Source organism: Anabas testudineus, chromosome 22, assembly GCF_900324465.2.
Source record: "Anabas testudineus chromosome 22, fAnaTes1.2, whole genome shotgun sequence".
Lineage (NCBI taxonomy): Eukaryota > Metazoa > Chordata > Actinopteri > Anabantiformes > Anabantidae > Anabas > Anabas testudineus.
Window position 1 is genome coordinate 6058939 of NC_046630.1, and position 22938 is coordinate 6081876.

At 40.1% G+C, this 22938-nt stretch overlaps 1 protein-coding gene across 1 annotated transcript; it reads left to right on the plus strand.

Moving 5' to 3' along the window:
• Positions 1–13121: 13121 nt before the first annotated feature.
• On the plus strand, positions 13122–17319 carry crip1 (cysteine-rich protein 1). The gene is made up of 5 exons (XM_026340263.1): positions 13122–13290; positions 16133–16227; positions 16668–16725; positions 16888–16932; positions 17101–17319. The coding sequence occupies exons 1-4, from the start codon at positions 13251–13253 to the stop codon at positions 16926–16928; spliced, it is 234 nt and encodes a 77-aa protein (XP_026196048.1). The 5' UTR covers positions 13122–13250; the 3' UTR covers positions 16929–16932; positions 17101–17319.
• Positions 17320–22938: the final 5619 nt, after the last annotated feature.

Below are 22938 nucleotides of genomic sequence, written 5' to 3' on the forward strand. Positions count from 1 at the left end.
TGACTTAAAATCTGTGTCATCCCTCTCTTTTCATTTTCATTCAAAGATGCCTTGTAGTGTCTTAATTTGGACACAAACACACATAGGAAACTCAGTTGCACGAGCGGCACAAGAAGGTAAACACTTATCTGCTAATGTGTCAAATTTTCTTCTGGTAGTTTTCAGACTTTCTGCACATTTGTTATTTCAAGTTTACACATCATCCATTCAGCAACGATATATAGTTTTTATTCAAGGCTGCACCCACTGATGTCACCACAGCTTCCTTCATTGTTGAACATCCCATAACACGGGCAAAGCCTCTCTATGTACAATGGCCCCAGTGTACGCTCTGCCAGACTGAGATGGAAAACACGCGAGGCGGGGCACTAAGCTAAAGTGCTGCGAGCAGTGTGTGTAGTCAGTTTGTGGAGGAGGATGAGAGATGACTGGAATGTCAATGAGAGAAGATGATCGGTGAGAGACGACGATGACAGAGCAGACGAGAAATGTGACTGGGTCGACAAACTCGAGCTCACTCACTTGTGTTGACACAGAAGTGGTAATTAATGTTCTTAAAGTCAAACTCAAAACTCCCTTTTTCTGAGTAATACATATCGTCTGTAGCATCTTTGGTGCCAGGTTTGACTGAGTTACAATATAAAGTACAAATTAGCATCAATAAAAACAAAAATAATGTGGAAGAGAAGCGTCACTGGGACTTGCTATGTTAGAAATGTCTGGTCAGTGATTCAGTTAGTGTTGAAATAACATGAGTCAAAAGTAACATAGAATGGGAATCAGTGTTAATGCAAGCAGGAAAACTAGGTTTCACCTTCCAGAGAAATACAAACAACTGGTTCTTCCCTGTATTTAAAGGTTATTGCATCACATAACCAACACTAGAGTAAAAAACTGTAGGCTACAGAAGGTTAATACGTATTCTAGTAGGTAACATGATTTACATGTGTCCATTGGCCTCTAATACTGTATGAACGAACATGTACTCAACACTTTTTGCAAGATATCAAGCAGATTTTTTAGCTATTTTGTAGAATAATGTGCAATAGTTGTTCAGTTTTCTTGTTTGCTTGATTTTTAATTTAGATGTCAGCTGTCATACACATGCACTCTACTCCTGTCTAACTGCAAACAGATGAAACACCAGATGCAACACAAATCTCCAGAAAGCATGCCCTTACAGGATCTCAATTCTGCACACTCGGCCTGCAAAGACCCCAGCTGTTGCACTGAGTTCTTCAGTGACCACACAATGTTCCCACATATTGAAAGCCCACCACAGGGACCCTCCATAGCCTATCACTTGGGAAAACAGTTTCTCTGCGTTTGCCTTTCATTTGCCTTGTGAGTGAATCAAGACCTGTTTGTGTTATGGGGAGGCGGTTGCCAAGGCGATCCGGACTTCTCAGACGAACTGCATTCCAGGTTATTTCCAGCATCTCAGTTTTTGTATGATTTGGAAAACCTCTTTACATAAAAAACATACCTTCAAATGGAAATTAGACTCTAAAAACGACTCTTCAGTGATGGTTGAAACTTTGGAAGCACAACAGATCAGACACAAATATAGTATATTATACTCCAGACCAAAATATATCTGAAGATCAGGAATAGCATGTTATTAGTGCCTGATTATTCACTGCTCTGTGTTTGGATAAACTGGCTAGCGTTACCAGAAACGTGTCCCAAATTTCCCTTTACCACATGAATCTTTTTTATTTGAGTCCATCCAAGAAAATCATCAAGGAAAACCACGAAAATATATGATTACATCCAACAGGAAATAAAGTGGTTAGCCTTAAAGAAAAATGGAGGTAAGGATGGTGAATGTCTAAAAGCCAACACACTGTGAAAATATGTGCATGATGGTTGTGCTAAATGCCAATGCCTTTTTTACAAGGTCTACCTACTGTATCTCTACATTGCAACACCAGAACAATGCTATTTTTTAATTCACGTCTTCCATGTGCATTTAATAACATTGACCATCAAGTGTACGAGACATATAGCTGACCACATGTAGATGGCCAGAAATTAGAAGCTGGCTTTTATTGTTTGATCCGTCTGAAATATGGACCCATTGTTTCAAGACATTACTAAGAATTCCTCGTGTAATATTTTCCACGTTTTTTCATGGTAAACTGTAAACATATGTGCTGCGTGAGAGCAAAACGTTATGTGTAGAAAGAGTAAGAGAAGGGATCAGCAAATGGTGAAGTGTTAGGTTTTACTGTGCGTGGAAGAAACGAAAGCTGCCATGTGGCCAGTCAGTCCAATACAGGCTGGAAACTCAAGGCTGGAAAAGTAACAACAATAATCACCATTGTGCCCGTAAGCAAGGTGTTGTGTTGCCAGTTTCTTCGGTAAAGCAGCTAAAATACAAAACAGTGGTTCAGAAATATAAAGCTTCCAGATGTAAATGTGTACGATTGTGTCACTGATAAAACGAGCACACACATGCACAGTCAAATTTTCCTGGAGCATTTAAGGCTGAAAACTCACCACAATGGATCCATTTGCATGTTAAGCTTTGTCAGAGGTTATTTACATCTAGACCCACTTCAAAATACACACCAGTATCTTGCGCTCTGTTCAATGTAACATCAAGATCTCTTGCTGAGATCCAGCTCGCACAGGGGCCTCGCTGAGCTGCCAGAACTGGACCACATTACACACGGCAATTACAAAATTTACTGCACCGATTTTGGAAACGGGACGGTCTTTATGCAGACGGAGCTGAATGAAAGAGGGTCAGAGGAGGTGAGTCTGCAGGCTGTCAGATGTGCAGCCATAGATCTGAACCTACTGGCGACTGAGTGAACACACCCTGCAGCTCACAGGCAGTTGTTGAAGAATTGTAAAACTATTATCCTCATTTCTGATTACTGCACTAAATCACATTTCAGTTTATAAAGCCTCAATGGTTTAGCAGTACGCTGTTCTTTTTTTATGGGGTGAAGAGAACAACAGCCGTCGTAAATGGAAGACCACAGAGGTGGCCACCCGCCATACTTGTGGAAACAAATCTGGAAGCAGCAACACCAAGCAAAATACTCAGAGTGAAGTTTCCATAAATTCAGTGTGTATTTCATTAAGATGATAGTTACATAAAGACCACCACATTGGACTGAATGGTGCACATGGGGACCGGGAAGCAAGTCGTAAGGTCACCTTTTTATATAAAACATCTTCCATTTGTGCAGCTGCATTCCTCCAGCTCCTGCTAATATAACGTTCATCAGTTGTTCAACCAACTTTACGAGGGTTGATGGAAATGCAGACGTGCACAGTGGATGATTAATGGCTTTCAGACTGCAGTTCAACAGTCACTGGCATTCGCAGATTCCTGTCCAAAAGGAAAGGCTGATTAGTTTTCCGGCAACGTTGAGACACAAATATCATGGGATGTTCATTCACTCAATCAATTCTCCAGTTGCAGAGAGGATACTGTACAGAGGTTTTTTCCAAAAACCAGCATTCAGCATATTTTAAAATATGGGAATGTGGAAAAGCGTGGGTGGATAATAAATCTGTTAGATACATCAAACAGGAAAACTTAGGAGTGAATCTAAGTATTCCTTCAGGGTGAAATGTGTTTTAAGTACAGTCAAGTACTTTAATATTGTTATCATTGCATTTACAGCTGGTTCATGAGGCTGTGAGCACTTGGCAGCTGGTTATAAACAAAATCATCCTACTGAATATTTCTCCCAATCTACTGGTGTAAACTGCAGCAATATAAAGTTAGTAAAGTATACCTGTAACTTCTTTTTATCATCCAAACTACCTCAGTTCTTGTCTGAGCACGAGTCATTTCCTGCACTTTCTGAATCATTGGAGATTTATCAGAGGCGAAATTTATGTGGCGTTTACAGGACGAAAATGTAACCATTCGGTTAAAGAGTTAAATACGGGTTCATTTGAGGATGAAATCAAGCATGAAGCTTTTAAAAGAATCAAAAGAAAACTGCTGTTTGATGAAAATTGCCTGTTAGGAGCGGATGAGGCGAGTCGCTCAGATTGGTGGGTTTCTGCAGGAGCAATTTCCAGGTCTGCTCTGAAAACCTGCAGGCCTTGTGGAACTGTGTGTGGTTACTGGTCCTTAGAGTGAATTAAACCTTCATTGTGGCAGCTTTTACTCAGAAATTGTGTCTAAGAGCTACTGGGCCATGAATAACTCAGCTAGTTATAAGCTTGTAAAACACTGGAGGACGGACGCATAAAGTTTGTTTCCTTTCTACCAACTCGCTGAATTCTGGTGGTAGATGACTTCGTTAAATCCCATGAGAACACCAAGTAATGCCTGTTCTTTGTAACAAAGCAAACATGGATGGCATCCAGAGGTTTGCACTGTTTATAGAAAGCCAAAGTCAGATACTGGCCTCTGCTTCGGTAGATGGTGTAACTTGACGCAGTCTTTCATCAGCTTTTCTTTAATTGTCTTTCTGAAAAGCGACGTGTGTTCCTGAAGTTTACATCCATATTCCAAAATAAATCTGTTTTCAAAATTTAAAACCATAATTTTTGTGTTCGGTAATGGAAAACTGCGGTTATGAAAGGCCTCTAACAATATAAATATTGAATAAACAACACTATAAGCTTTATAAAATGCCTTTTTTATATAAACATATGTCACGATACACAGCATCATACTGACAGACTTTGTTCCAAGGGTTTCTGGTGCTGGTGCAGTAGGTGTATTCTTCCACATGCCACGCCAGCTGTTTCTGCCTTTTTCCAGACTCAGAGCTAAATTAGTGTAATTGCCTTGTGTTTTCACCTTTGTAGTCAACGAGCACACACAGTGTACTTTTCTTCTCGTCTGTCACAATGAGAGAATCATTTCTTCAAAACTGATTCCTTTAAAAGCTACGTTAACAGAAGACAGTGCTGACTTTTTGTTCTTTGTTTTTTTCTTGACTTCAGCCTCAGCTAATTCTCTGAGTCTGGTCCTTAAAGTGCAGCCTTGACGGCCAATTTGGCACCGTAACACATCAGACACAGAAACCGCAGCCAAGTGCTGCACAAGACGGATGTATAAACCATCCCTGGTCCAAGTTGGAGCCCGGTGATGCAGTCCACCATGTGTCCACCTACTGTAAACTTTAAAACGGCCAAATAAAAGAAAGGAAATCAGGCTTGTAGCTGCTTTTGTGTGTGATGGTGTGAGCGCCAAGTCCAGAATGAGGTGAGACAAGATTCTCTCAAGTTCATAAAAACTGACAAATGGGATCTACTGCAAATCTCATGTTGTCTTTAATGTGCTACTATTTATGTAACACACATTTAAAATGCTCTCTGTGGACCTTCTCTTACCTTAAATACACCCAGTGGTGCTGAAATAAAGCACAAGTTGACATCACAGCCTAAATTAGGATCTAATAAGCAGAGATCTTCAAACGTTTAGAGTTTAGTAGCAGATTTATTTTCATTCCCACCTGCATTTAATTACGTTTTAAACTAGTTTCTCATCTGACCCAGAGTGGGACACTGAGCCACAGCATTGAACTGTGACCAGAAAAGCTGGGAGAGGTAAAACACTGAATGTGGTTTAAACCACAGGGATTTAAGCGGTGACAATAAAAACAAACAAATAAAATGATCGTCTCGTGACCTCTCATCACACTAATCATGAGTTTAACTCTAATCGTTACATTTAAATTTAGAAAAATAGAATTGAATTCAGTGTTAAGAATAAATTATCATTGCATGATTAAGAAATCCAGTTGTAGGGGAAACAAAAGATGCACAAAACATCAACACGAAACAAGAATACCAATAAAAACCATTAAAACATGCAGGTTTCAGTCCACCCCAATACCCCACCTTCAGTTCCTGCACCGTTTTATATAAAGTAATTATCTGATTGTGGGAAAATAGAGTCAAGCATTTTTAATCCAGCACGCTGTTTTGCTGATTCAACATTCAGCTAATGATTTCCTGCAACGTGGCTTTTGACGGTAAATTTGAGGTGATATTGTAAAACTGTGAGGAAAGAAACGCGTTGGGAGTCATTGGCGAGGTTCTCAGGCTGTGTGAGTATCAGCATTTGTTGCAACTGAAACATCAAAACAGGAAAAAGCAGCACAAAGGCAGCTTATCAATTTCCATCAATAAGTGGAAGAGAGCTGAACATGTGGCTGCATCGTTACAGGTGAGATATGATATATCTCTTTCACTCAGACAAAAAAGTATTTGAAGTCGGCTACTTGTGCAGCACAGTAAGCGAAACAAATTTCAAGGAATGAAATGAGGCTCGGGGGAGCAGAAAAAACAGATGTTGATGATATACAGGCACCACTGGGAAAAATATATTATCTAAAGCATCCTAGCAGCAAACTACTTATTTTATCAGCGCACATGTGCTATTTTTAACTCAAAGATTTACGGGGGACAATATTTCCTACATCTTACTACTTTGCACTTTTACTGGGGCTAATTTTTGAGCCTCGCTCCCTTACAGCCTCATTCAGATCTAACATTTACCATTCAAAGTTGTTAGAACTCCATACATCCTTGTTGAGGATGCTTTTTGTTTTTATACAAAATTATGCAAAAACAACCTTCTAACTAACAAACTGCTGCTGGTCGAATTAATCAGCTGTAACTAATCAAGCACCATAAAATGCTGGGCTTTTTGTTGTTCCAATGAAATTTAACATTAATACTGAATGTAAATAACGTTATTTGCATGCGTGCTTCATATTCACACCTGTGAGTATTAGACTACCGACACAAATGACTCAAACTTATTTAAATTTGCATTGTGAAAGCTGTAGCTGACATATTTCATGTACCTGTAAGGCAGCCTGTATGTGAAATGTTGCCTTATATGGTACAAACGGAGACGAATGACTGAAGATAGTAAAAAAATGCAGTGTTGTTCTATCAGATTTTTATCCAAATCTGTTTTCTTTCACATCATCAACAGGAAATGATCACACAGTGTCCTCAGAAATAGACACCCTCTTCATTTCCTGTTATTGAGGAACTCACCGTTGCCATAGCAGCGGACACAACCTCCCTAACAAACAGTTACCGGTTGCCAAGGAAATTACAGCTCACCACAGTGTTTATTTGTTTGACCTTTCTTTTTTCCACTAAATGCTTGAGCGTTTGCCAGGTCCCAGCATTAAATGAGATTTAATGGCAGTGGTTTATCGTCGCACACTGGGTTTACACGGCTGTTTAGAATTCAAACACTCTCTCTGGTTTTCATGGGATTGTTTTTTAAATCAAATATGTTGACAGCAGTGTTTTTTTCCTGGTGATGCCCAATTTAGGCTTTCCTCCCTTGACAGTTCCCAGGAAGATTAAAATGCCCGACCCCTCCTCACCCAACTGTGTTTGTATTTGTGTGCATGTACGTACAAAAGCTTAGTTGATTTGATAAAGGCCACAACTCAAAGACAAACATGACTTCAGCTCGTCTGCCATCTCTGACCTCTTGCACAGAGTTTGTGAAACCACTGGAAGGAAGGGAGACTGAAAGTACAAAAGAAACGTGGCCACAGACTCGTGACTGGAGGGTTCCTGATACAGGATGAGCCCTCACCTCTGTTTAAAGTGTGTTCTAGTTTATCACCAACAAGGCAAAAACAGTGTTTTACACAGGACGTAATCAAGCATTAATATAACTGAAACACAGTTTTTAATGGGTTTTATTTATGGTTCACATTCTTTCAGCAGCATATTTTTGCATTTTGTAATTACCTCTGTAAATAGAGTCTGCTGTGAATTTGAATTGCCTACACATGCAGAAGATATTTATTAATTACCATAAATGCATGTTATCCAGTTTAATGCCACTGTATTTATTTAGTGCTAATGCAAACTAAGTATTTTTTACTTCTGCTGTTTCTCATTAAAAGCATTCACCTGCTGAAATACGGTGTGGCACTTATTTTGAAATGGTCACAGGAAACTAAATTCTCATTGTGCTTCAGTCTAACTGCAGATGTTGTGTCTGCAGAATGAAATAACAATTTATTATTGTGCATTTTCCACAGCGGATCATTTTGAGTTTCTACACAAAAGATGAACATCTGGAACCAACAAGGCGATCAGTTCGGCTGTGTCCTGCAGAAAGCTATTAATTAGCTGTTATTGATACAAGATGAATTTTGTTTGGCTACAGATAGACCGGCTGCTGCTAACTAGCCAAAGTAACAGCTCAAGGCTTGTTTGCTTTAATATTAAGCCACACTTGCTATGTTACCACAGTAAACACAGGTGCTGCCAAATCAAGCAAGACTGAAATGTTAAAAAATACAACTCTAAGGCAAATTGATAGTTCTGTGTTTATTGTAATTTATAAAAGACAGAAGCTTAAAGAAAGAATTTCATCATTAATGTCAAGAAATTTTAAATAAAAAGCAAGAAGTCAGTGTCAGAGCAGGTATAAATATCTGTCGTGTAGTAAAAAAAACTGTACCAGGTGACCTGAAAGGTAGCATACAGTACTATTGTAACTAATTCAGTGCTTTAAAAAAGTAACACTATTATTTTAATGGCACCTCTGTGACACAGGAAGCCAGTGTTTTCACAGCTTTTTTTTGTCATGGCACTGCTCTGAATACACTGCAGGTTCATACACAAACCTGCAGAGACTGGTTCGCTTCACTGGAGCTGATCAGCACAAAAAAGACACATCATCAGATTTTAAACTATTAACAAGCTGGAAAGGATTAAAAAGCTGCCCGTTGTCGTCATGAGATGAGGATTCATTCACTATAAAAGCACATTCACTCGTTCCCTCTATTCACTATTCTGCAGTAAGCGTGTTCAAACAAGCAAAGTACAACTCAGTGAAGAAAGACGACGAGTGCCTCCAAGACGATGGGATGCAAACATGTCAGTGAGCGATGCTGAAGCTCAGTGCAATTTAGAAAGACCTTTCTGAAGGTTTGTTCTGTTGTAGTGTAGCGCAGGGTTAGCTTAGTGTTGTAATATTTACAAAAGGGAAAAGGTTTTGCAATATTTCAACATATCACTGTACACAGTCGTAGTTTTGGCACAGACGGTTACAGTGTTTTGTTTTTCCTGCTCTGATTAGATCATTACTAGATGGGATTTGATTACACATCTGATCCTTACTCACTGTACAGTTGCCTGCAGCACAAAACCAATCAAGACTTTTAGCTCAGATGTGGGGACAACTGATCAATCCAGCAACCACAGATTCAGCAACCGCAACAAAGTCTTTCTCTGTTCTTACTGTAGGAAATCTACAGTGGAGCGTGAGGTAATGGGAGCATCAAAGGAGCGCAGAGATAAAGAGCCCAGACAGTGACCCCGGAAAAGTCTGGAGGATGTCGGTGACTGATTTGGGTCTGTGAGAAAGTGTTTTTAAAGGATTTTAATGGCACAGTTTTGGTCAGAAAAGTTTTTTAAAAAGGTGGAAAGAGCAGCAAGCTGCTGTTCGTGCTCCTCATGTTGTTGCGTGTACACGTGCATTCTCTCATTGGTGTCGATGCATTGTACAAAAATATGAAACTGATTATGTCTGTGTCTAAATGTTTGTGTATCAGTATCAGTATGTTGTAAGTTTCCAAGTGAGTGAAACTCTACTTCCCTCTCTGGCTGAGGCGGTCTGACAACATGCGTCTGACTGAATGAACACAGTGTCCTCATCCAACAGGCTGTGGTGCTTCCTGTCTCCATGTTCTCCCGAGCCTCGTCTCCATCTGACAGATTTGTGGGAGTGATGACCGACACCCTGCTACGGCTTGTTTTACTTCACTCCCTGATTTTCTAGAACCAGATCATGTTTGCTTGTGTTGTGCTTTCTTCATGGCTCCTGATTCATCGCTGTGTATAATTACAGTGCTGCTTATATAAACAAGCACATAATGAGCAAAATATTGCAGTCGAAGTACAGAAAGCGTGTTTGTTGGTCTCATTCTGCAGCTCTGCAAGTAATGCATTCATTTTTTCAAGTAATTGTTCAGCAAATTGAGAGGCCTCAGTTTTCCCAAATTAAATGTTTTTGTTTGAATATTATATAATGAAGTACTTCAACAGAGCACATTTCGCAGCAAGTATGGATTTAGCAGGCTGTAATTTCAGGCTACAAAATTTAGTGGCTCTCACAAGTAAAACATATTTTATTTGACAGTAGAACACAGTAGCTTTACTGTGCTGAGCCAAAGGTCGCAACAAGCATTGGCCTTTGGTCAGGCGCGTTTGGATCATATGAATTTACTGTTCAAAGGTCTCCACAGAGTCTGAATGTGTTTGAATGATGGGAAGAGAACATAAAAAAGTCAGGTGACTCTTGTCCCAGTGGAAAACATGACACTATTCTTCTATTCAGTCCAAATACAGGAGGCTAGATTCAAATCTAGTGTTTCATAAAATAAATGTTAAAGGTTTCAACGTTGTGCTGTATTGTGGTGGAGTTGGAGTTTAAATGTAATGCAAAGCAAATGCAAAACTAATCTCGAGGCCTTGCATGCTTGTGTAAGTGCATGGAGAGAAAATGTCCTCAAATACTACATCTGAAAAAAACAAACTAATACACTTCATAGTGAGTATCTGAGTTTAGGAGAACACACATCAAGTCAGATAAATTGATAAGTAATGAACAGCTGGATAGTGAAGTGGCAAGAGGTCGGGGTTCGAATCCCAGCTGTGGCCTACCTGCAGTAAGTTGTACCTTGTACCGCACTTGTAAGTCGCTTTGGAGAAAAGCATCTGTCAAATGTAATGTTCCATATAATGTAAACTACATTTGAGCTATTTTAGTCGAACTAAACGAGTCCAAATGCTGTTTCATTTGTCTGTGTTGTTCCACAGTCAGCTGTACAGCATCCTTTTATTCTGCATGTCTCTGCTGTGGACTGATGTACCCATTAATGCACACACTGCACACTAATGTCTTCATGTGGTAGCTATTAGTGCGTTCATGCTACTTGGTCACTGATGCAGACCATAAGCCCTCCATGTTAATCTTGTCTAATTTAAGGGAGGAGGGCTGATCGCTGTGAGATGTAATTACAAAGCAGTAACCGAGACATCAGGGGAACATCAACCTCAGAGGCCCGGTTGAGGAGGGCTGTTGAGTAGTGGTTCTCAGCTACCTGGAAAAGATTAGCTCTCTGATTAATCTGCGGACGGCAGAGCTTCTGCTTGGCATCCCAGATTTAATGAAAAATCATCCAGTGAGGAAAATTACAAGGCAAACCCCACGCCCCAGGCACTTTGGAGGTTCCTCCAGGCGGCAGAAACCTGCAGGTAAATCCGCCTCTGTCAGCCTGACCTAAAAAGCGCAGAAACTAAGAGTTTTAAAAACGAGTCAGACTTGGAAGATTCCTTTTTCTTTACTTGGGCAAGTTGGCTGCTGCACGACTGCCAAACACTTGCAGTTTAAGTTTATAGGTCATGTCATGTGTTTATTGTGGTTTAACCCTGATCCATTCTCATTTATTAATCCGAGTATGAGACTGCACATCAGAATAATGGAAAGTTAAATCTCATTTTGAATAGCTTGACTTTTCAACCTCTAAATGAGTAAAAAGCATCACAGGCTTTCACATTGACCACATCAGCTTTTGTTTGGTAACCATGGAGATTTGATTTAAAGGTTCCTTAGATGCTTTGTTATCTTTCAACTGTGGTGAGACACATTCATTCTGAAGGTGTGTCATGCAACATGTGTGTACACCACATAAAAGAACAACGTTACACACACACACACACACACGCATGAGGTTTACTGTGACGACTACCTACTGTTCGGGTTAAAGGTCAGGGTGGGTGTGATCTACTGGTGCTGTAATGTTAACACCCAGGACTTTGTGCGTACACAGTCAAAACAGAGTCCAACACAAATAGTGTCTGACATCATCTTCATCATCCCCTTCATCAGCATGAGTGCAATCATGCACAAACCTGTAGCATTGTGTTTGTTGGACGTAGTTCAAGATTTAAACTGGTACTAGGTGATATTTAACACTAATAATTATAATAAAGAGACCATGCTGAAGATTTGCTGACATTTATGAGACAAAGACTTCAAGCGGCAATTGACTGGAAACAGTAGCAGTAATTAGTAATAGTATTAGCAGTAATTAGTAATAGTATTAGCAGTAATTAGTAATAGTATTAGCAGTAATTAGCAGTAATTATCAAATTGACATTGTTCTTGTACTTGTGTACTTTGCTTGTGTTTCTACTCATGCATTAAAGTGTTCACAAAGCAAAACAAAGGTGTGTGTGTGGGGGTGTTTGTCTTAACGCCAGCTCAGTAGTTTCACCTGGACTTGGATTATTCATCAGGTGAGTTATCAGCTTGGTGGAGTCCCTTCACTGCTGCACGACAAAGTAAATAATGGAGGATCAGAAGTTGACGGCTCATCAACTTGACTTTAACATTTTTATTGTGGAACATACAGGAGTTTTATGTTGGTTTAATCTTTTATTTGATGGTTATGTCGTTAGCGTTTGGATAATTAGCATGAGAGCCTTTTAATTGTTCTGCAGCAGCTCTGTCTACTGAACTCTGGAAAGGTGTGAAATCATTAACATTACACAAATACTGTGTTATCTTACTGTATAACCTGGAAACAACAGGGCTCTAGTGCTCACCTCATCATGTATCCTGCACCTCAGACACATTTGGACTTGTGCTATGTGCACTTTAAGCAAAATAAATACAGTTTTATAGTTTTATGGGGTTTCAGGGGGGAACCTATCTTTTATTACACAAGAAAAAACAAAAGGAATCATGACTTGTGTCTGTAAAAAATAGTATTTTATGTTTATACAGAAACATGCTTAAAAATGTGCATAATTTGAACCCTCCCATGTAACATGGCTGAACCAGATCCAAGCCCAACAGCGAGCAACAAAGTAAAATGAAATAAATCAATAATAGTAGATAAAAAATGGAAAAGAAAGGAAATGAACTGCTGATAAAATGAACTTATGTTCAAATTTATGTGTCTCTTAAAATAGAAACTAGATTAGTGGTTCATAAATTAGTGAAACCATAGATTGGTAAAAATGTGGGGAGTGTGGAGACGCGCTCTCACAACCTAAGCCTCTCCCCTCAGTCAGAAAAAACAGAAAAGTTTCAGTTGAACTATTTCCTCGATGCTATAAATACAGGACGCAGCGCACATCTGCGCTTCAGAGCGAGGCGTGGTCCGTCAGAGCCGACAGGTGGGTTCGTGAGCGCAGCCGCAGACGCACAGGATACCGCTGCTTGTCTCCGCTAGATTCACACTTTACGCACAGCTGCAGCCAAAATGCCAAAGTGCCCAAAGTGCCAGAAGGAAGTTTACTTCGGTAAGATCGACGTCTTTATTTTGATCTTCCTCCAAACGCACAGGAGCGTTTCCTGATTAATGAAATGTAGCGGATTCTGTACAAATGAGGAAACAGGAACTGAAGTGAGCCAAGAGAGTAACGAGCACATGACACCACGCTGGATCTTTTTACAGTGAAATAGTATGAGAGCAAAAGTCCATTTTACGCAGGCCTGTTTGGGAGAGTTGTGCATGTTACTTATAGAAAAACACAAGTAAAGTTGCTGCATTTCAGTGTTTTTATGCACAAGTGCAGAAGTTTTATCAGCATCATGTGCTCAGTATGAAGAGTATGAGGAGTTATTGTTCAGCATGGCTCCTGCCAGTGTTATTACAGCTTTTTGTTTTGTTGCTGTTGTTGTAGAGTGGAACATTTTCTGTGTACTATGGAGTAGTGCTTACTGTTTGTAGACTTCTGCAAACTAATCAGTAAGTACAACTGTGAAATAAATGCAGAGCAGTAGAAAGTACACAGTCTACTTCCAAAGTGTAGTGAAGCAGAAAGATGAGAGATGCACAGTACTCAGTTAGTTTGCACCAAAGTTTTGTAGCTGTGAAGAGTGGACTAAAACGTGTCACTGAAATAGAATTAAGCAGAAGTTGCTGTCTGTGTTCTATATCTGCCTGTATGCATTCTGTAGATTGATGCCTCAGAAGGCCTTGTTTTCAAGTTGCTTGGAAGGAATTGAATTGTCTGTCTTGATGGCTCGATGAAGCGGCAGAGGCCGGTTTCTTCTCTGATGAAATTTCGCGATCCAGCAGGTCTGTCTCCAGAGGACACCATCAAAAACAGGGACCAATTAGTGCATTCAGGGAGGAAAGAGACGGCTCCATTTTATTTGTCTTAATCCATTCACCAGCATTGTCTCCGGCTCGGCGGTGCTACAGAGAGATGCACGGAAGCTGAGGCCAAAACAAAACACAAAGCCAAGTCTTTGGACTGTCAGTCAGATGAATTGACTGTGCGACTCTGGAGCCGTCCGCTTCCCATTCTTCCTTTTTATGAATAAACCTTCTACAGCCAAAACAAGCAAACCCATTTGTTCCAGCCAGAGCAAGCAAACCTATCTTTTTCTCCTCAGTGCGTGAAGAGAGAAACTGCTCTTGAGGGCGTTGTGCTCTAAAGGAAGGCTCTGCAGTCTTTTTGTGGTCACACAATCTCAGCATTGTCCTCAAATTAACTTTCTCCATTCCTCTGCAGTCTGTGACCATCTCCATCACACCTCATTGCTCTGATCCTTCACCCTGTCTCTTCTGCTGCTCATCTGTCTTAATGTCACTAAACTCTCAGATGGAAATAATCAGGCTACCGCTGGCTGCCTGGCTGATGGAGAGGGAATGGGATCCAGTTCCAAATAAAGACAATACTTGCTCTTACTGGAAACCCTGCAGGCTATATTTCTGCTGCAGCACCACTGACTTAAACAAGCACAGAAACATCATGTGTGGTTGTTCCTATATTTGTACAGAGTCTTAATCATGGTTAATGTCTTTAAAGGGCAAAACCACAAGCTCTTCAGCTTTGACATTTAAACACACCTCACTGCTTTCTGTTAAAGAAATAGTGAAGTAGATTGTAATGTGTTAAGTAGCTGGATTTCGTTCTATTCTTTGTGCTGAACTAAGTTAATCCTGGCTGTTCAGGAACAGCGAGCCTACTCTAGCTTGTCTTTGTAATTATTGAGATTTCGAGGTGTTGGTATCAGATCTTTACACTGTATTCTTATCGTCTTTTTGTTTGCATGACACAGTGTTGACACCGTCCATTAATTTTTTTTTTTTGGGATGCATTGAAAGGAAAAGTCAAACAGCTTTTCTCCTGGTATGTTATTTCAGGCAGATTTGTATCTGTTTGTTTATGTGGGACTGTCTCCACAATCCTTCAGTCAGTGGGAGCTGATGCAGAGAGCAGATTGCTCTATTCTGTCTGGCACGCCTTATATCATTAAATAAATTAAATAGCACTTGCACAAAAGTAGGTTTTATGAGATTTGTATTCAAACAAGAGACGACAACACACGGGCGTCATTGCAGTGGCTCAGATCGGCCTCTGAGCTCAGCGTTAACCATGCTGCTTGCCCGCTCACTGTTTTCTCAAGCCGCTGGTTTGTTATTGGAAGTTAAGTACAGTTATTATTTGACGTCAGTCTTAAATTCCTAGTTCCACCACTTTTGGCTTAACTTTACCCTGAAACGCTTTCCCTGTTTCCGCTGCCTGTTGCATAATCTCATGCCACTTATTCGTCACATCCTAACAATGTGGGGAGGTTTGGAGCCCAGTGGCACCACCTGAAGTTATTACAGCGGTCATTCCTGACGTAATGCCAAGCGGACTTTGGTTCATTACTTGCGACATATTTTGTAGAAATGGCCTCGACGTCTGATAACACTTTAGTATTTTCAGCATTTCCTGTGTTTGGTCTCCATGGTCGCCCTCTCTGACCTAAGAGGGCAGATTCTTGGTCTCTTTCGTAACCGTGTGAACGTCTCAGAAGCCTTCTAAACCCTTGTCCATCTCCTCCAATAAAGATAAGGACTCCTCCCCACTTTTACAGTCCCCCTGATGGGTGTTTGTGCAGATCAGCCCTGCAGATAAAGACCGTCTTTATCAGAGTTTATGAGGAGGAGAAGGACGGATTCCTCAGGGGCTGTCACTCCTATTTTTCTCCATCGAGCACCACACCCACATAATGTTTTCAAGCTTATCTGAGTTTGTTGCTCTGAAACTGGCACTGGGCATCCTCTGCAGACAACAGTAGCTCTCTTTGTGTTTGAAGGTCAGGCCTGTGGTTATTAATCTTGTCTTTTGATGTGTTTGGCAGCTGAGAGAGTTACATCACTGGGCAAAGACTGGCACAGGCCCTGTCTGAAGTGTGAGAAATGCAACAAGACGCTGTCAGCAGGCTCACATGCAGAGGTGAGACGTCAAGAACATGACATGAACATCTGCTAGAACTTTAAATAATTGATATGTTTAAATGGCAAGTCTTTACTAAAGGTTAAATAATCTGCAAGGATCCATCAAGTATAAAGCTATAAATGTTCTTTATATCTCTCTGGGGGAATTAAATACAAACCAAACAAAGACAAAAGTATCGTGCTAGTGGTTGCCAAGTATTTTATCAAATTGAAACCAGATCCCACATAGAGAAAGGTGCAGCATGAATAAATACAGTGATAATACACAGTTCTCAGTTTTTATCCTGTGGTAAAGATGAAATAGAACAATAATGATACAAAGAAATCCTCCATTTAAACTAGAATTACCTTCAAAATCCTAGTTCAGTTCCTTTTTATTATATTAACACATCACATCGATGCTATAACCCAATGTTAACACAACTCTGCCTCTTACAGCATGATGGCAAACCATACTGTAACAACCCCTGCTACGGTGCAATGTTTGGACCTAAAGGTAAGAGCGTCCTCTCCGTATAATCTAATCTAAGTCATGTTATAACACTACAAACTGCAAAGCGGGCTGCATCACAGTGATTCTGGTCACATTTGATTGTAAAACACCTCTTTTTGTTTTTAATGTCAATGCTTATTCTTGATCCGTCTCTTCTGCTCTCAGGATTTGGACGTGGTGGAACCGAGAGCCACGCATATAAATAGACAGGTGCCGTGCACACGTACAACGATCCATTTATCAACTCATTTGCTTACATTTGTTCATATCATGCATTTTCATGATATTTGTTAAGTCAAACATAGAACAAGACTTTTAAACAAATCCATTCTTGTGCTTTGCATTTTCTGACGTGTGTTTTCTCTGTTTCCGGTTCAGGTTGAAGCCCCGCAGTGAAAACAAAAATGATGCTAGATGGAAGAAGCCAGGACCCTCACAAGTTCCAGTAAAAACCAGCAAACAAACTGTGTTTTTATTTGTTGTTGTTTTTTTGTTTTTTATTTTGGTCTCTGTTTTATGAAGATCATTGTGCATTCCCATGATTTAGTAATGACGGGGTTGACGAGGACTTTCTGATTAAACACTTTTTAAAAATTGTGTGTTTTATTTAGTTTTTACTGTCTCTGCAGAGTCTCTATGTGGAACTTAAATTAAGAGTTTCCATTAACTGACCACATTCAAGTCATTTTTTTTATGCACTCTATGCAATTAAATCAATGTTCTCTAGTCTGTTTAAAACCATAACACATAAGGCTTTATTGCATCATGTTACCTAAAATAATACAAAAAAAAAAACCCTTTCAGTTTCTAGACTCTCATGTTTTAGGACTGTTTTCTAGCTCTTATATACTTTATTAAATACGATCTACTGAGTGATTCACAAATCATTTTCAAGATATAAGGAAAACCTTTATGATATATGTTCTTGTATCCCTCCTATATTTGATTTCACTGAACTATGAGCAATATTTAGTATTTATTTGTACAACAATCTCACCACAAGGTTTAAGTTCTGGATGTTTAACGATGATTTTAAACATTACTGATCATTTTACACATTTTTTTTCTACATAATTATTATTTTCTGCCATCGTCAGCACTCAGAGTAAAGATAGATTGAAAACATGGGCAACAGACAGTGGAATACAACATGCAACCAAGGATTGTCGGGACTGGGACAAGGTGGCGTGCTGATGCACCTTAACTATTGTACATGGTACATGGTACATTATATTACCACTAGGACACCCCTGATACTTTACTCTTGCATGGGCGCTAACATCTAAGGGACTATGGGAAAATGTCTTCAAGCCATATTATTCTGTAAATACACAGAGAAGCAGTGTTCAGGGTTCATTGCAAGTTTATTTTTGACCTTGGGAGATGTGCTGTTCTGTGCAGGGACAAGCTCCGCCTGCTGAGAAAGGTCGTACGACATGACTGAAAGCTCCTGGGCGGTTAATCAATAAATGCTGTGATGAGATCACTTTGTTTTCAAAGACCAGAAAAGAACTTTCTGTCTGAGCAGCAGCAATTGATTCGGTGGATGCTGTTGTTCAAACGATCTTACAGCATCAGTAGTCAATAGTTTCTAGCAGTGCAGTGAGTCCTGCATGTGCTGGTGCATTGTGGGTGGCAGCAGGAGAAGCTGGAGCCAAACTTTGTGAGCACTTGCAGATCCACCAGATGCTTCCTCCCTGGTTCCTCTGAACTCCGTTGCCAAGCTTTAGCTCTGCAGCGCCGCCCAAACTGTCCATGAATCACACAGCGGCCGACGCTGGCACAGCGCCTCTGCCATTCCAGCCTGGCAGTTGTTATAGCAACAGACACAAACAAGCCCCAACAGACAAGCAGCGCGTCTGTCATTCTGGCTGTCACCATTTTCTCTGCAACAAAGACACACACTGTCACAGGACAATCTGAAGCAAGGTCACAGACACTGAGGCGATGGACAGAAACACGAGGATGTTGAGTAATGAAGCACATTTCAGATTGTTCATACACTATTCATATATACAGATATTTTAAGGGGTCCTACACAATCTGCTGAAGAGGGCATTAAAGCTATGAGCTAAATACAAACATTTGACTTCACCATGTTTCTGCATGAGGAAAGCGCGAGAGTAAACAGGATTTTAAGGGGGTTAATGCTCCGTTTGTCGGACACTTCACTGTTTCAACTTGTTCTGGTGAAGCGTGTTCCTCCCCTGATAATAACAGTTTTCATCTTGGTATGCAAATATCTCTGCATCACTCAGCTTTTTGCACAGGAAACACTGAATCTTACAAGTCACAGTGATGCATCCAGATTTTAGTGTGAAACCTGCAGCGTGACATGACACAAAATATGTTTCTGACTCCAAACTGTCTCCCAGCACATACTTGATTCATGGCGTTGACGCCTAATGCACAAAACTGATGTGATCATAATTATAAGCATAACACCAGAAGTAAACACAATTATAAAGCACTTAACGCTGACTTACGACGTGAAGAGTTACTAAGCTGTAAGTTATCTGTCATTCAAGATCTGCTGTGTCAGCATTAATTCAGCATTAATTCATTATTCAGCTTCTTAAGTAAAAGTACAAATACTGCACTGTAAAAATACCCAGTTACAAGTAAAGGGTCCAAGTTTTAATACTGACACAGTCTCTGCCAACACGCTGTGGTTTCTCTCAGCATCTGTTTTTCCTAAAGGACTTTACAAAGTAGACCACTTGAAAATGATAAAGAATATTTAAAATAATCTGTGTCTGTGGTTATTTCGATCTCAGAGCATGAGCACATATGTTAACAGGAAATCAGTCCCATACTTAACGCTTCCTCAAAAGCTGATCCTGCAGATCGTAAAAAAAAAGGACACAACAGTACAAATACTAGATGTTGATGCTTTATTGGATTGTTTGCTCTGATGACAGTGGTTCAGTCAAAGCAGGTAATTTTCTACAATGATGTTAAAGTCAGATTATAGAATTTCCTCCACGCTTTGTTTAAACCACTACTTCAAACTGATGATTTGACATTTTGTGGCAGATTTGCTTTGTTGGAAGAGTCAAATGAGAAGATCCCGCTTTCAACTCCGTCCAGTAAACACAGACAGAATCAGACAAAAGATAAACACCCTGCACAGAGAGCTCCCAACAAGCTTAACAAAGAAACAAAAATAATCATCAGGAACTGTCAAACAGATGTCAAAGACATGGACAAGCAATATACGGACTCAGGTGGTTGTGGACCAATCAGAACCTAAAAACCTGGAGACATACAGAAGTTTTGCTAGTTAGGCTTTTCATTGTTTACATACCAAGACATTATTTCAGCTTGTTTCAGCTGCATGAAAACTCATGTACTTACTTCCTTTACCCTGTCCCTCTCATGTTTTTGTCTCACCTTCATCATTCCTCTCTCCCTCCTCACCTCCTCCCCGTCCTCCACACCTCCTTCTATCCTGATTTTACCAGGTTTGCAGTTGATTAATCCTGCTGAACGTTTCTGTTTATCCTGCAGCACCCCGTCTTAGCAGATGTGTATAAATAGGCCCTCTGGCAATGTAATTGCTAATAAGGATCACGTAGAAAAGAGGAGCTGCTGCCATGAACATCTGAACGGCAGCCAGCTCCCCTGAACACAAACAGAGAGAGGATTCATCAGTGATCCCAGCGGAAGCCTCTGTGGTCGGGTAGATAATGAGGCAGCCAGGCCTCTGAGCCTCGACCTGGATCATTTTAGTGCATCAGTCATGTTTTTTCCCCCCTGTTTGAGCCAAAGGCTAAGGATCTGGCAAACATGCCTCACTTCCAATTAGGCTTCCAGCAGCTTTAATAACAAGGGCCTCCATATTAAAGTGCAATTAAACTGTGAACACCAGCATTTAATTTAGTTTCTTCTCTATCTGTGTGTCAGGAACTTTGGAGTACAGTGGTAGTTAGCTCGGAAACAACAGTGGATCATTAGAAATGGGATAGTCAACAAGTTTGATCCGTTATTCAGCTGTAAATCAAATACTCTTATATTTTATAAATGTCTAAAGTATGAATAAAATTCACTTTTACAAATTACTGCAGAAAACTGTGTCCAGATTTAAAATGAAATCTAATAAGATTAAGAGTGGGTATTCTCCCAATGACACAGTGCTAACTGTGATGGTGTTTAGCAGTTATAACGCAGACCATGCTACGTTCAGTGCTGTCACTTGTTTTGCAAGAAACATTTTACACATATTAAAAATTAAGGATTCATCCTCTGGGGACCTTAAATATAAAAGTGCTGAATTCCACTGATTTGTGCTGTTTATATCATTTTAAATTGAAAAAACTTGTGCAATAGTGGGATTGTGTTTCAACTTTAAAGATACAATATGTAACTTAAGCAAGAGACTCAATAAATCCACTCTTCTCCACCCAGTCTGTTTCCTCCCAGGGTTTTGGACCAAATTACTTACATATGGTATCTTTAATTAATTTAGTGAAGAATGACCATATTTCAGAGAAAACACACAGTTACACTTATTTATTGCAGGTCTATTCAGGATTTGGCAGCGTCTGGACTTCATGCTAAGAGTTCTCATGTCACACACCCCCCCTCAGGGACGTACAGTATCATATTGAGTTGGAGCATAATGATAGAGATGAGTGTTGAGAACGAGCATGAAAAAAAGAAAAGTCCCCACCGTCATTTCAACACTTGCTCACATGTAGATGGGGAGAGCACCTGGCCACTTTCACTGGGGTTTCTCTCAACGTCGGAGCCTCGAGGGCATTTGGAGGCGGTACAAGGGATGTGATGAATAACCTGTGATCTCTCTGTGACTGTGTGATGGATGCTGTGCAATACCAGCACAAATCTGAGTTATCACAAAGTTGGATGAATTTCTCAAATGCGTGTTATTAATGTCAAAACACTGAAAGATGGGCAAGAAATGGCTTTCGTGCAATTTACGTGATGCAGTTTTTGAAATCTTCTGTGGCCTCACTCTGATTTCTAATGTTCTCCAGCTGTACGATAGTCAGATAAAGCTGTGTTTCTGCACCCGGGATCCATTTTCTTCCCTTGCTCGACTCTCATTCCTCCTATTTGTCTTCCTCCTCCTCCTCCTCCTCCCACGGGTTGGAACAGGCAAAAAGAGTATCCGAGGACACATCTGAGCTGCATGCTGTTCTTGTTTGCCTTTCCCAGATTGCCCTGCTGCTCGCCCTGGTGCTGGTGGGAGTTGTCTGTTCCCCTCATCATTTACTCCTCAGTGTCTATATACTACAGTTCTCTCTTAACCATCCTACACTCTCACACAAACACGACTACTATGGAGTCACGTTTTCCTTCCCTTCACTTCAAGTATGAATATAAAGAGAACAGAAGCAATAAACTGAATAATCAAATCCGTTCAATCAACCCAGATGTGCCGTTATTGCTTTCTGCTTTGAAAAAGGAAAAAGATGTAGCTTCATTTTAGAAGATTCTTTCAATTTAGCTCTTATCATCAACCTTCATCAAACACCTCTACTGAGAGTCTCTAGTGTGTATGTTGAAACTAATGGCATCAATTGTAAGAATGGAGTCTATTCAGTACAGTATCACTCAAATCTCTGAAACCACTCAATAAGCACAAAAGTACTGAAGATGAATAACATTTTTTGGACACTTATGCAACACAGCACAGTCTGGCTCTGAGCTGGAGTAACACAGTCCTCATCTGCTCTTTGTCGGTGCACAGGTGCACAAACTGCTGCAACAATGCTGCCCCCTGGTGCAACTTCAAGGCGCTCTACTTTCAAAATGCTGGTGTGGAGTTTAGGTCACACAGGAATGAATGACAGTCAAAAACCTGCTAAATATTTTAAAACTTTAATATACAGTGCTTCATAAATCATTACTAAAAAGGTGGTAAAAATCAATTCGAAACAAATAAGTTACACTGTAGTAAAAAGCACTTGAGATTCCTTTCCGTTTTTCATCATTAGTGTGAACCCCATATGAAAATAGCATAGAAAGTATGCAAACATAGAATTTCATTCATATATATTTTCTAATCTTTAGCTAAATAAACCTTTTGTCCCTTAAAGTTCCCTTAACCAACCGAATGAAAGGAGGAACGTTTACAGCTGTGTGTTTGTGGTGTGTCGTGGCCTCAATTTCATCCAGAAATCAACTTTTAAACAGCTTTAAAACCTTTTTCATGACATCTCCCCCCCCCCACACTGTGAGAACCTCAAGACA

Coding starts and splice junctions, on each gene's coding strand:
- crip1 (XM_026340263.1), top strand. CDS start 13,251: ATGCCAAAGTGCCCAAAGTGCCAGAAGGAAGTTTACTTCG. Junction 13,291..16,132: donor CCAGAAGGAAGTTTACTTCG/GTAAGATCGACG, acceptor TGTGTTTGGCAG/CTGAGAGAGTTACATCACTG. Junction 16,726..16,887: donor TGCAATGTTTGGACCTAAAG/GTAAGAGCGTCC, acceptor TTCTGCTCTCAG/GATTTGGACGTGGTGGAACC.